The 13,586-nt window shown below is 35.2% G+C and overlaps 1 protein-coding gene across 1 annotated transcript; it reads left to right on the top strand.

Moving 5' to 3' along the window:
• Window positions 1-9,736: 9,736 nt before the first annotated feature.
• On the top strand, window positions 9,737-10,663 carry LOC145011896 (uncharacterized). Its single transcript, XM_078970650.1, has one exon. The coding sequence runs from the start codon at window positions 9,737-9,739 to the stop codon at window positions 10,661-10,663; it is 927 nt and encodes a 308-aa protein (XP_078826776.1).
• The last annotated feature ends 2,923 nt before the right edge of the window (window positions 10,664-13,586 follow it).

The raw sequence follows: 13,586 nt of genomic DNA, 5'->3' as shown, positions 1-13,586 counted from the left end.
CTATGATCCTAGTTCCAGCCTCACAACAACTATTATTAGAAACCCAATCCCATTGTCCAAAAGTCTTTGCACAAACACTCTTGAGATTTAAGATTTTGACATGAGATTCAATCACAGCACAAATACCAAGGTTATTACACCTAATAACATCAATAACCTCCTTCTGCTTAACAGATTTATTCAATCCCCTAACATTCCAAGCACCAACAGACATCATTGGGAATTAATAGTATTTTTGGCATTTACCTCCTCAAATGCCTGAGAACTCCCCATCTTACTTCTATTATTATCCGACTTCAACTTATCTTTATTCACTTTATTACTTTCATTTCCTGTCTTCTTCCCCTCTCCCTTGTTTGAAGTAATCAATTTGTTATTCTTGCTATCTTTAGAACCCATTCCAGCATCACCACTATCAACATTTTGATTAGCAACTGTCTTCACAATCTTATTATCCTCTTCCATTTTATCCAAAACTTCCTCTTCAATCTCTCCCAAGATTTCAAAACTGTTTTTATTACTTAATCCCTCCCCTGTTATATTCTCACTACCAAGACTAAAATTGCCCATCTCTGCCTTATTATCCTTTTTAACTACAACCTCCTGCTTATTATTCTCCTTCAACCCCCTACTACCTATAACATCCTTCCCATTAACATACTTCTCATAATTTCTATTCTTTTCTAAATTCCAGTTACTTACTCCTTTATTACTCCAATTCCAATTTTGCCCTTTACCATTTCCACCTCTGTTCCTATTATTGCCTTTAGAGAAAATACTCCTTCTCCAAATCCCATTCTTCCCATTATTCTTCATATTATTCAATTGATTATAACCCTCTTGAGACTTGCTAGTGCCTTCACCATCATTGTTACCCATTACCTTTTTATATTTAACTTCTGTGAAACCATCCCCATTAACTACTTCCTTCCCTTTATTATTCTTTAAATTTCTCACTTCTCCATTATTATCCTCCTTCTCAACATTCATAGCAGCAACACAAACTTTATCCACATGCCCATAGACTTTACAATGATTACATGTAGAAGGAATCCAAGCATATTCAATATCAAAACTTTGAATCACAGCAGAATTAGAGACAAAATCCCAAGTAGCTATATCAATCTTCTTTCTCCATTCCTTCCCAGCTGCCATTTCAACAAGAATTCTAGCATAAGCATTCCTTCCTTTATGTTCCAAACACATATCCTCAGTAAAGGAATCAAAAGCCAAAGGAATACCTATCTTACTAGCAATTCTACATAAGTTTTCACCACTCCAAACTTCCAAGGGCAAATCAAATATTTTAATCCAAACAGGAATTTTATCATGCTTATTCTTAGTTAATGTCAAACCAGGCCTCCAACGTTGAAGAAATAAAGGCATATTATTAAACATTAACCAAGGACTACCCTCCAAAACAGATAACATCCCCTTTTCATCACTAAATTTAAAGAAGAAAAATCCTTTGCTGTTCATGAATACCTCTTCCAAACCCACATTCTTCCACAGTCTTCTAACTTCTTTCTGAATTACAGGAAACGCCAACTTCTTGTCAATCATATAACCATAAAGAGTATTAGAAAAAGGAATACTTGCATTCTTTAGATTCTCTATTGGAATTATAACAGGACCATCCTCTTCCCCTTTCTCCCCTGGAATGAATCTAACATCAATCTTACCCTTATGTCTATTACCCTTTAACACACCAGCATAAGAGTTCATCACATTCCCCTGCATTCCTCCTTCCTCCTTATTGCTAATCTTAGCATTTCCCAAAATAGAAGGAAGTAAATTAATGCTATTAATAACAGTACCTGACTTCTCATTGCAGCTAGTATCCATATTACTCTTAGCATTAACCTCTTCTTCTAGTTCAATTTCCTCATCCCCACTAGTATCATCCTCACTTGAATCATTATCCCCTTCCTCGTCAGTATTCTCATCATCATCAGTATTACCTTCCATCTCCTTGTCTTTCTTTTCCAAATTTGACCTATCAACATCCATTTTCTGATTCTTCTCACTGTCTAAATCTTTCCCCATAGTCTTCTCAACTCCCTTTCCCACCTGTCCTTCTTCCTTCAATTCACTCAGAAACTGAAATCCAACTCCTGGAATGAACTCTTCATTATTATTAGCCCTTTTATCCCCATCAGTTATAGTCTTCACAACTTCATTATCTTCCCTATTAGAGTTATTCTGAATTTTAACATCCATCACCGATATGGTAGGGTTCACATTAACCATTTCACTAATAACATTCTTCAATTCAGAGATTGGACTCAAAACTTCATTACTCATCATCAACCCATCCCAATTTCTCATCAAATTAGCAGTATTACCAGTTGGGATAGAAACAACATGAGAACTTACCTTTTTAGAGTCACCAGACAACCCTTTCTTCAATTCCTTCTCCTTTCCTTCAGATCCAGGAATAGAAATGTTAGAATCCGACTCCCAAACTGAGACAGATTCCGATTCTTCTTCCGTTTCCTCCTCTGAACCATTTTCATTGAAGAACTCTTCCGTATCCATCGGAGCTAATTTATCCACCTTCTTCCTAGCTCTGTTCTTAATCCTGAAAGATTTCCCCTCCATTTTCCATCCAGCTTTGCTAATCCCAGATGCAACAGCTCCAGTCACACTTGGTTTGCGACGAGCTTTATAAATCGTGGCAGATGATTGTTCAATTACCCCAGGAGGAACAAGATCATTCACCTCCATTTCAGTTTTTGTATAACGAACAGCAGCACTTTTATCCGGAGGTTTAACCTTCACGTCCTTCAATCTATCCGACTTGGAAGATGCTCCCATTAAATCAACGGAATTAGGAAAGATATTGCTTCACCGATTAAAAGAAATTCGTCGGAAAAGCAGCGCCGATGAATCTAAGCTAGATCGCACCACCGTCAGTAAGAATCAGGATAAGAGAGAGAAAGTAGAGAGAGAAAGCGAAAAAGCCCCCATTCAGCATTATTAACATCAAAAGTTGATGCCAATAGCAGAAGGTCTTTACAATGTTCCTAAAAGCTTTGTTTAAATTACATAAACATGAATTGTGGAACTCGAGAATTAAACGATGCTCATCAAAGCTTTGCTAAATTGCATCCACTTCTATTGTGGAACTCAAGTATTAAACAATGCTTATCACAGCTTTCCTAAGTTGCATAGACTTATAATGTGGAACAAAAGAATGAAATAATGCTCATCAAAGCTTTGCTAAATTGCATGGACTTCTATTGTGGAACACAATAATCACACAATGCTCATCAAAGCTTTGTTTAAATTGCATAAACTTCTATTGTGGAACTCAAGAATTAAACGATGCTCATCAAAGCTTTGCTAAATTGCATAGACTTCTTCTATTGTGTATCCCAAGAATAAAACAATGCTCATCAAAGCTTTGCTCAATTGCATCGACTTCTATGTGGAACTCAAGAATGAAACGATGCTCATCAAAACTTTGCTTAAATTGTATAGACTTCAATTGTGGAACCCACGAATGAAATAATGCTCGTCAAAGGTTTGCTTAAATTGCATAGACTTCTATTGTGGAACTCAAGAATGAAACAATGCTCATTAAAGATTTGCAAAATTTCAAAGACTACTTCTATAGTGGAACTCAACAATTAAAATATGCTCATCAAAGCTTTGCTAAATTGTATAGACTTCTAATGTGGAACTCAAGAATTAAATGATGCTCAACAAAGCATTGCTAAATTGCATAGACTTTTAATATGGAACTCAAGAATGAAACAATGCTCATAAATGCTTTGCTTAAATTGCATAGACTTCTATTGTGGAACACAAGAATTAAACAATGCTCATCAAAGCTTTGCTAAGTTGCATTGACTTCTAATGTGGAACTCATGAATGAAACAATGCTTATAAAAGCTGTGCTAAATTGCACGGACTTCTATTGTGGAACACAAGAATCAAACAATGCTCATCAAAGCTTTGTTTAAATTTCATAGACTTCTATTGTGGAACTCAAGAATTAAACGATGCTCATCAAAGCTTTGCTAAAGTGCATAGACTTCTAATGTGGAACTCAAGTATGAAACAATGCTCATCAAAGCATTGCTTAAATTGCATAGATTTCAATTGTGGAACTCAAGAATTAAACAATGCTCATCAAAGCTTTGCTAGATTGCGAAGACTACTTCTATTGTGTAACTCAAGAATTAAACAATGGTTATCAAAGCTTTGCTCAATTACATCGACTTCTAATGTGGAACTCAAGAATGAAATAATGCTGAAGCTTTTTCGCTTTCTCTCTCTACTTTCTCTCTCTTATCCTGATTCTTTCTGACGGTGGTGCGATCTAGCTTTGATTCATCGGCGCTGCTTTTCCGACGAATTTCTTTTAATTGGTGAAGCAATATCTTTCATTATTCCGTTGATTTAATGGGAGCATCTTCCAAATCGGATAGATTGAAGGACGTGAAGGTTAAACCTCCGGATAAAAGTGCTGCAGTTCGTTATACAAAAACTGAAATGGAGGTGAATGATCTTGTTCCTCCTGGGGTAATTGAACAATCATCTGCCACGATCTATAAAGCTCGTCGCAAACCAAGTGTGACTGGAGCTGTTGCATCTGGGATTAGCAAAGCTGGATGGAAAATGGAGGGGAAATCTTTCAGGATTAAGAACAGAGCTAGGAAAAAGGTGGATAAATTAGCTCCGATGGATACGGAAGAGTTCTTCAATGAAGATGGTTCAGAGGAGGAAACGGGAGAAGAATCGGAATCTGTCTCAGTTTGGGAGTCGGATTCTAACATTTCTATTCCTAGATCTGAAGGAAAGGAGAAGGAATTGAAGATAGGGTTGTCTGGTGATTCTAAAAAGGTAAGTTCTCATGTTGTTTCTATCCCAACTGGTAATACTGCTAATTTGATGAGAAATTGGGATGGGTTGATGATGAGTAATGAAGTTTTGAGTCCAATCTCTGAATTGAAGAATGTTATTAGTGAAATGGTTAATGTGAACCCTACCATATCAGTGATGGATGATAAAGTTCAGAATAACTCTAATAGGGAAGATAATGAAGTTGTGAAGATTATAACTGATGGGGAGAAAAGGGCTAATAATAATGAAGATTTCATTCCAGGAGTTGGATTTCAATTTCTGAGTGAATTGAAGGAAGAAGGACAGGTGGGAAAGGGAGTTGAGAAGACTATGGGGAAAGATTTAGATAGTGAGAAGAATCAGAAAATGGATGTTGATATGTCAAATTTGGAAAAGAAAGACAAGGAGATAGAAGGTAATACTGATGATGATGAGAATACTGACGAGGAAGGGGATAATGATTCAAGTGAGGATGATACTAGTGGGGATGAGGAAATTGAAATAGAAGAAGAGGTTAATGCTAAGAGTAATATGGATACTAGCTGCAATGAGAAGTCAGGTACTGTTATTAATAGCATTAATTTACTTCCTTCTATTTTGGGAAATGCTAAGATTAGCAATAAGGAGGAAGGAGGAATGCAGGGGAATGTGATGAACTCTTATGCTGGTGTGTTAAAGGGTAATAGACATAAGGGTAAGATTGATGTTAGATTCATTCCAGGGGAGAAAGGGGAAGAGGATGGTCCTGTTATAATTCCAATAGAGAATCTAAAGAATGCAAGTATTCCTTTTTCTAATACTCTTTATGGTTATATGATTGACAAGAAGTTGGCGTTTCCTGTAATTCAGAAAGAAGTTAGAAGACTGTGGAAGAATGTGGGTTTGGAAGAGGTATTCATGAACAGCAAAGGATTTTTCTTCTTTAAATTTAGTGATGAAAAGGGGATGTTATCTATTTTGGAGGGTAGTCCTTGGTTAATGTTTAATAATATGCCTTTATTTCTTCAACGATGGAGGCCTGGTTTGACATTAACTAAGAACAAGCATGATAAAATTCCTATTTGGATTAAAATATTTGATTTGCCCTTGGAAGTTTGGAGTGGTGAAAACTTATGTAGAATTGCTAGTAAGATAGGTATTCCTTTGGCTTTTGATTCCTTTACTGAGGATATGTGTTTGGAACATAAAGGAAGGAATGCTTATGCTAGAATTCTTGTTGAAATGGCAGCTGGGAAGGAATGGAGAAAGAAGATTGATATAGCTACTTGGGATTTTGTCTCTAATTCTGCTGTGATTCAAAGTTTTGATGTTGAATATGCTTGGATTCCTTCTAGATGTAATCATTGTAAAGTCTATGGGCATGTGGATAAAGTTTGTGCTGCTGCTATGAATGTTGAGAAGGAGGATAATAATGGAGAAGTGAGAAATTTAAAGAATAATAAAGGGAAGGAAGTTGTTAATGGGGATGGTTTCACAGAAGTTAAATATAAAAAGGTAATGGGTAACAATGATGGTGAAGGCACTAGCAAGTCTCAAGAGGGTTATAATCAATTGAATAATATGAAGAATAATGGGAAGAATGGGAATTGGAGAAGGAGTATTTTCTCTAAAGGCAATAATGGGAACAGAGGTGGAAATGGTAAAGGGCAAAATTGGAATTGGAGTAATAAAGGAATAAGTCACTGGAATTTAGAAAAGAATACAAATTATGAGAAGTTTGTTAATGGGCAGGATGTTATAGGTAGTAGGGGGTTGAAGGAGAATAATAAGCAGGAGGTTGTAGTTAAAAAGGATAATAAGGCAGAGATGGGCAATTTTAGTCTTGGTAGTGAGAATATAACAGGGGAGGGATTAAGTAATAAAAACAGTTTTGAAATCTTGGGAGAGATTGAAGAGGAAGTTTTGGATAAAATGGAAGAGGATAATAAGATTGTGAAGACAGTTGCTAATCAAAATGTTGATAGTGGTGATGCTGGAATGGGTTCTAATGATAGCAAGAATAACAAATTGATTTCTTCAATCAAGGGAGAGGGGAAGAAGAAAGGAAATGAAAGTAATAAAGTGAATAAAGATAAGTTGGAGTCGGATAATAATAGCAGTAAGATGGGGAGTTCTCAGGCATTTGAGGAGGTAAATGCCAAAAATACTATTAATTCCCAATGATGTCTGTTGGTGCTTGGAATGTTAGGGGATTGAATAAATCTGTTAAGCAGAAGGAGGTTATTGATGTTATTAGGTGTAATAACCTTGGTATTTGTGCTGTGATTGAATCTCATGTCAAAATCTTAAATCTCAAGAGTGTTTGTGCTAAGACTTTTGGACAATGGGATTGGGTTTCTAATAATAGTTGTTGTGAGGCTGGAACTAGGATCATAGTTGGATGGAATCCTAGAATTGTGGATGTGATGGTGATTTCTCAATCTAGACAAGTTATTCACTGTTATGTTAGATTCTGTGAATCTAATTATAGCATGTATTTGTCTTTTATTTACGCTGCTTCCAATTATCTGGATAGAAGAGATTTATGGGAGAATTTGAAGAAACATAAACTGGTGGTTAAAGAGGATGCTTGGGGATTATTAGGAGATTTCAATGTTGCTTTAAAACATTCGGAATATTCTGAAGGATGTTCTAGTTTTCCTAAAGGTGTTGAAGACTTTATTGAATGTATTAACTGTTTAGATATTGAGGACCTGAATTCGACTGGTTTTCAATTTACTTGGAATAAAACTCCTGCTGGAAGTATGGGCCTCCTGAAGAAACTGGATAGAGTGATGATAATTTGAAGTTTGTTTCGGATTATCCTTTGGCTCATGCTATATTCAAACCCTATAGAATTTCAGATCATTGTCCGGCTGTTCTTAATATACCATTGAGTAAAATGAGATGGCGACCTTCTTTCAGATTTGCTAATTTCATTACTGAGAAGGAAGAATTTTTACCTATGGTCAAGGAAGTTTGGGATGAAAACATTGAAGGGTTTTATATGTTTAAGGTTTGTCAGAAATTGAAGATTCTTAAAAAACATTGTAGGGATCTTTGTAACAGCTACAGAGAATATGGGAAGCGAATTCTTGAGCTAAGGAAAAAGCTGGAAAGTAAACAAGTGGAGATTGATTGTAATCCTTATGATTATAAGATTAGGAATGAGCATGCTGATCTTTTGTTCAAATTTAATGAAGCTTGTAATGATGAAGAGAAGCTTTTATTCCAAAGAGCTAAAATTAAATGGATTCAGGAAGGCGATAATAATACTAAGTTTTTTCATAGTATTGTGAAGAGCAGGGGCAATAAAAATAGAATTATGAGGGTTTTGGATGAAGATGGAAGATGGGTTAGTGGAATTGCTTTGAAGGATAAATTTGTTTCGTATTTCAAAAATTTCTTGGGGTGTAAGGATGATTCTGTTAAGCCGGAGTTAATTGAAGATATTTTCCAAAATAGGTTAGACAGTACTGATGCTACTAATATGATCAGAGTGGTGACAGATGAAGAAATTAAAGCAGCTATGTTTGAAATTGATGACAATCGTGCCCCTGGGCCTGATGGATATTCTTCAAAATTTTTCAAGAGTGCCTGGAATATTATTGGATCGGAGGTTTGCAAAGCAGTGAGAGAATTTTTTTGGACAGGGAAGCTTCTTAAAGGGATAAATGCTACGAGAGTTATTTTAATTCCTATAGTGGATATGCTGAGGAAGGTTGCTGATTTTAGACCTATAGCCTGCTGTAACACTTTGTATAAGTGTATTAGTAAGGTTATAGTGAATAGAATTAGAAGCTGTTTGGGGAAAATTGTTAGTAAGAATCAATCTGCTTTCATTCCTGGAAGATCGATCTTGGATAATATTCTTCTTGCGCAGGAATTGATGGTGGGATATAATAACAAGAGGGGAGTTCCAAAGTGCACCTTAAAAATTGATATTCAAAAAGCATATGATACAGTGGATTGGGAGTTTCTTAATAGAAGTCTTAAAGGGTTTGGATTTCATCCGATTATGATTCAGTGGATTATGGCTTGTGTGTCTTCCCCGTGGTTTATGATCAATTTTAATGGTGAAGACCATGGGTATTTTGAAGGAAAGAGGGGTCTTAGGCAGGGTGATCCACTGTCACCTTACTTATTTACTATAGTGATGGAAGTATTCAATAAGATTCTTGGTAAGAAAATAGAAGACAGCCATAATTTTAAATACCATAATAAGTGTGAGGTGCTTAGCATTTCTCACTTATGCTTTGCTGATGATCTTCTGGTATTTTCTTATGGTAATGGGAATTCGGCTAGAATCATAAGGGAAGCTCTTGATGATTTCAAAAATGTTTCTGGGCTGAAGGTTAGCATGGAAAAGAGCCAGATCTATTTCAGTTGTGTTAAACCGAATATGAGGAGAATTATTTTGGGAATTCTTCCTTTTGATGTTGGGAAATTTCCTTTTAAATACTTGGGTGTTCCTATGTGTGTTACTAAACTTTTTGAAAGAGATTGCAAGAAGTTGTTAGAAAAGATTAGAATGAGAATTTTCAACTGGAAATGCAAAACTTTATCGTTTGCTGGAAGATTGCAGCTCATTAAATCTGTGTTGACTTCTATTCATGTGTATTGGGCTTCAATTTTTAAAATTCCCATTGCAACTATAAAAGAGATTGAAAAGATGTGTAGAAGCTTCTTATGGGCTAATGGTGAAAAAGTTAATGGGAAAGCTAAAGTCAAATGGGATGATGTTTGTAAACCTAAAGATTATGGAGGATTGGGGATTAAGAATTTAAGGAAATGAAATGATGCTTTACTTGCAAAACATGTGTGGAATGTTGTTAATAATAAAAATTCTTTATGGGTGCAATGGGTGAAAGCTTATTACATTGGAAAGAGGAATTTTTGGGATATAATGCAAAAGAAAAGCATGAGCTGGACCTGGAAGAGATTTTTGGAAATTAGGAAAATTGTTAGACCTCATATTGTTGCTTGTGTGGGAAATGGGAGGAACACCTCTTTATGGCATGATTGGTGGCATCCTTTAGGTATTTTAAGCACTATCATTCCAAGAAGAGAATGGTTTAGCAATGGATTTAATGACTTTTCTTTGGTTAGTGATGTGCTTGATTATGATACTTATTGTTGGCCTGTAAATTGGGTTGATAAATTTTCAGGTCTAAAGGATGCTCCTATGTTTTGTATTGATCCTAATATGAGAGATGTTGCTGGTTGGAGAGATAAGGAGGGTAATTGCAAGCAATTTTCGTGTAATCAAGTGTGGAGAGATATTAATAATTTTGGGAATAAGGTGCCATGGAAGGAAATCGTTTGGTATGGTAAGGGCATTCCTAGAAATTCTTTCATTTTATGGATGGCTATCTTGAATAGATTGAAAACTCAGGATCGTGTTAGAGTTTGGGAAACTTCAGGAATTCTCCTCTGTCCTTTTTGTAATCTTATTCCTGATTCACATGATCATCTCTTCTTTAATTGTGAATTCTCACAAAGTATTTGGAGACATTTTTGTGATAAGATGAGAATTAATTTGGTGATGGGTGGCTGGAATGAGCTGATTCTGAAGTGCTGCAAACTGTTGTACAAGGATTCTTGTGAGAATTTAATTAATAAATGTATTCTTGCGAGTTGTGTGGCACATATTTGGAAGGAAAGGAATGCTAGGATTTTTAATAAGAAGAGATTAACAGCTGAAGGAGTGATAGCTTGTATTGAGAATGAAATCAGATTAAAGCTGTTGGGTTTAAGGAATAATAACAATTTGATTAATGAAAGAATCTATAAGGATTGGGGCATTTATGGAAAGGACAAAAATAAGAGATGATTTACTGGTTCAGAATTGTGAAGTCGCTGGTTGATGTGATTTTTAATTGGGGTTGGCAGTGGAGAAATTATTTTGAGTTTGTTCTTAGTATTGGTTTTAGATGGGGGCAATTTTGGAATAAGTGGTTTTACAAAGGAATTGATGGAAATTGTCAATGGTTGGGGAGTTCTCTCTCTAATCATTTGACTTGTACCATTGGGATTTTTAATTTAGATATGATCTTTTATGTGATTATTCAAATTGAAAATCCTAGACATGTGATTGATGCCATGTCAAGGCTGAAACTTATTCTGAATTTCTGGAGTCTCGGTATTGGTTTTTGGTTCGTTGGGTTTTGTATTCTTTGCAGGAATCTATTGCATTGGATGAAGATGGACAGTAGTGAAAAGAAGGAAGAGAGTTTCATGCAGAAAATCAAGAGGAGGATGAAGAACTGGAAAAGGGACAGAAGAAGTGATTTTGGTCAGCTCTTGGAGTTTAATAGGGATTGCATTGTTATTTTGTTTAGCAGTTTTAAATATGTTTGGTTTTTATTTGTGATTTGTTGGTTGAGGTTTTTGGTCTTAGTTGGATTTTCCTTAAAGTTTAGTCTTTGGACTGAGGGTTTTTTTAAGGGCCTTATCTCTTGCTATTTTTTTTATGGTTCTCGGAGTTTTTGGAGGTGCAAGGGGGTGAAGTTACCTTTTTTCCCTCATTCAATAAGTCCTTGGGCTAACTTTAAGGATTTTAGGGATTATTGGGGTTGTGAGTGGTTAGTTCTTATTCTTAGGAAGTGGTTTGGTAGTTGGTTATGGATAGGCTGGTTATTTTTGTTATTTGTTTGAATTTTTGGTGATTGTATTCTTTTATTCTTTTTAATAAAGTTTGCTGGGCTTTGGCTCTTTCAAAAAAAAAAAAAAAAATGAAATAATGCTCATCAAAGCTTTGCTTAAATTGCATAGACTTCTATTGAGGAACTCAAGAATTAAAAAATGCTCATCAAAGATTCGCTAAATTGTGAAGACTACTTCTATTGTGTAACTCAAAAATTACATAATGCTCATCAAAGCTTTGCTCAATTGCATAGACTTCTAATGTGGAACTCAAGAATGAAACAATGCTCATCAAAGCTTTGCTTAAATTGCATAGACTTCTATTGTGGAACTCAAGAATGAAACAATGATCATCAAAGCTTTGCTAAATTGCAAAGACTACTTCTATTGTGGAACTCAAGAATTAAAAAATGCTCATCAAAGCTTTGCTAAATTGCATAGACTTCTAATGTGCAACTCAAGAATGAAACAATGCTCATCAAAGCTTTGCTTAAATTGCACACACTTCTATTGTGGAACTCAAGAATGAAACAATGATCATCAAAGCTTTGCTAAATGACATAGACTTCTATTGCGGAACTCAAGAATTAAACGACGCTCATCAAAGCTTTGCTAAATTGCATAGACTTCTAATGTGGAACTCAAGAATGAAACAATGCTCATCTCACTTTGCTTAAATTGCATAGACTTCAATTGTGGAACTCAAGAATTAAACAATGCTCATCAAAGGTTTGTTAGATTGCGAAGACTACTTCCATGTGTAACTCAAGAATTAAGCAATGCTCATCAAAGCTTTGCGTAAATTGCAATGACTTCAATTATGGAACCCAAGAATTAAAAAATGCTCATCAAAGATTCGCTAAATTGTGAAGACTACTTCTATTGTGTAACTCAAAAATTACATAATGCTCATCAAAGCTTTGCTCAATTGCATAGACTTCTAATGTGGAACTCAAGAATGAAACAATGCTCATCAAAGCTTTGCTTAAATTGCATAGACTTCTATTGTGGAACTCAAGAATGAAACAATGATCATCAAAGCTTTGCTAAATTGCAAAGACTACTTCTATTGTGGAACTCAAGAATTAAAAAATGCTCATCAAAGCTTTGCTAAATTGCATAGACTTCTAATGTGCAACTCAAGAATGAAACAATGCTCATCAAATCTTTGCTTAAATTGCACACACTTCTATTGTGGAACTCAAGAATGAAACAATGATCATCAAAGCTTTGCTAAATGACATAGACTTCTATTGTGGAACTCAAGAATTAAACGACGCTCATCAAAGCTTTGCTAAATTGCATAGACTTCTAATGTGGAACTCAAGAATGAAACAATGCTCATCTCGCTTTGCTTAAATTGCATAGACTTCAATTGTGGAACTCAAGAATTAACCAATGCTCATCAAAGCTTTGTTAGATTGCGAAGACTACTTCCATGTGTAACTCAAGAATTAAACAACGCTCATCAAAGTTTTGCTTAAATTGCAATGACTTCAATTATGGAACCCAAGAATTAAAAAATGCTCATCAAAGCTTTGATAAATTGTGAAGACCACTTCTATTGTGTAACTCAAGAATTAAAAAATGCTCATCAAAGCTTTTCTCAATTGCATAGACTTCTAATGTGGAACTCAAGAATGAAACAATGCACATCAAAGCTTTTCTTAAATTGCATAGAATTCTATTGTGGAACTCAAAAATGAAACAACGATCATCAAAGCTTTGCTAAATTGCAAAGATGATGCGTGTATGGGCTTGATTTAGTGAGTAGGGTAGTGTTTAGGTAAATTAAGAGAGAATAGAAACCACAAATGATATGTGAATGGAATGAAATAGATAGATTAGTATAGTAACAACTCAAGACCTATTAAGTTGTATACCGATGAAAACAATCCAAGACCTATTGGGTTGAGTTCGTATCAAGTCAAGAACACGTCCCAACAAGATAATTTGAGAATTATAACAATAATTCAAAGTGAAAATAATGGTTCTTTGATTAAAATTCGTGCCTTACTTTTGCCATGCATAATTTGGCTTTATATGAAGCCTTTATTACAAATTTGGTGGTTACAAGCCAACCAACCAATTATTCATTAAAACTAGTAAAT

Source organism: Lactuca saligna, chromosome 1 (genome assembly GCF_052625555.1).
Source record: "Lactuca saligna cultivar CGN05327 chromosome 1, ASM5262555v1, whole genome shotgun sequence".
Taxonomy (NCBI): Eukaryota; Viridiplantae; Streptophyta; class Magnoliopsida; order Asterales; family Asteraceae; genus Lactuca; species Lactuca saligna.
This window is presented reverse-complemented; position numbering and strand designations above follow the sequence as displayed.

What these genes read in the sequence shown, in the direction of transcription:
- LOC145011896 (XM_078970650.1), top strand. Translation starts at nt 9,737, where the DNA reads ATGCAAAAGAAAAGCATGAGCTGGACCTGGAAGAGATTTTTGGAAATT.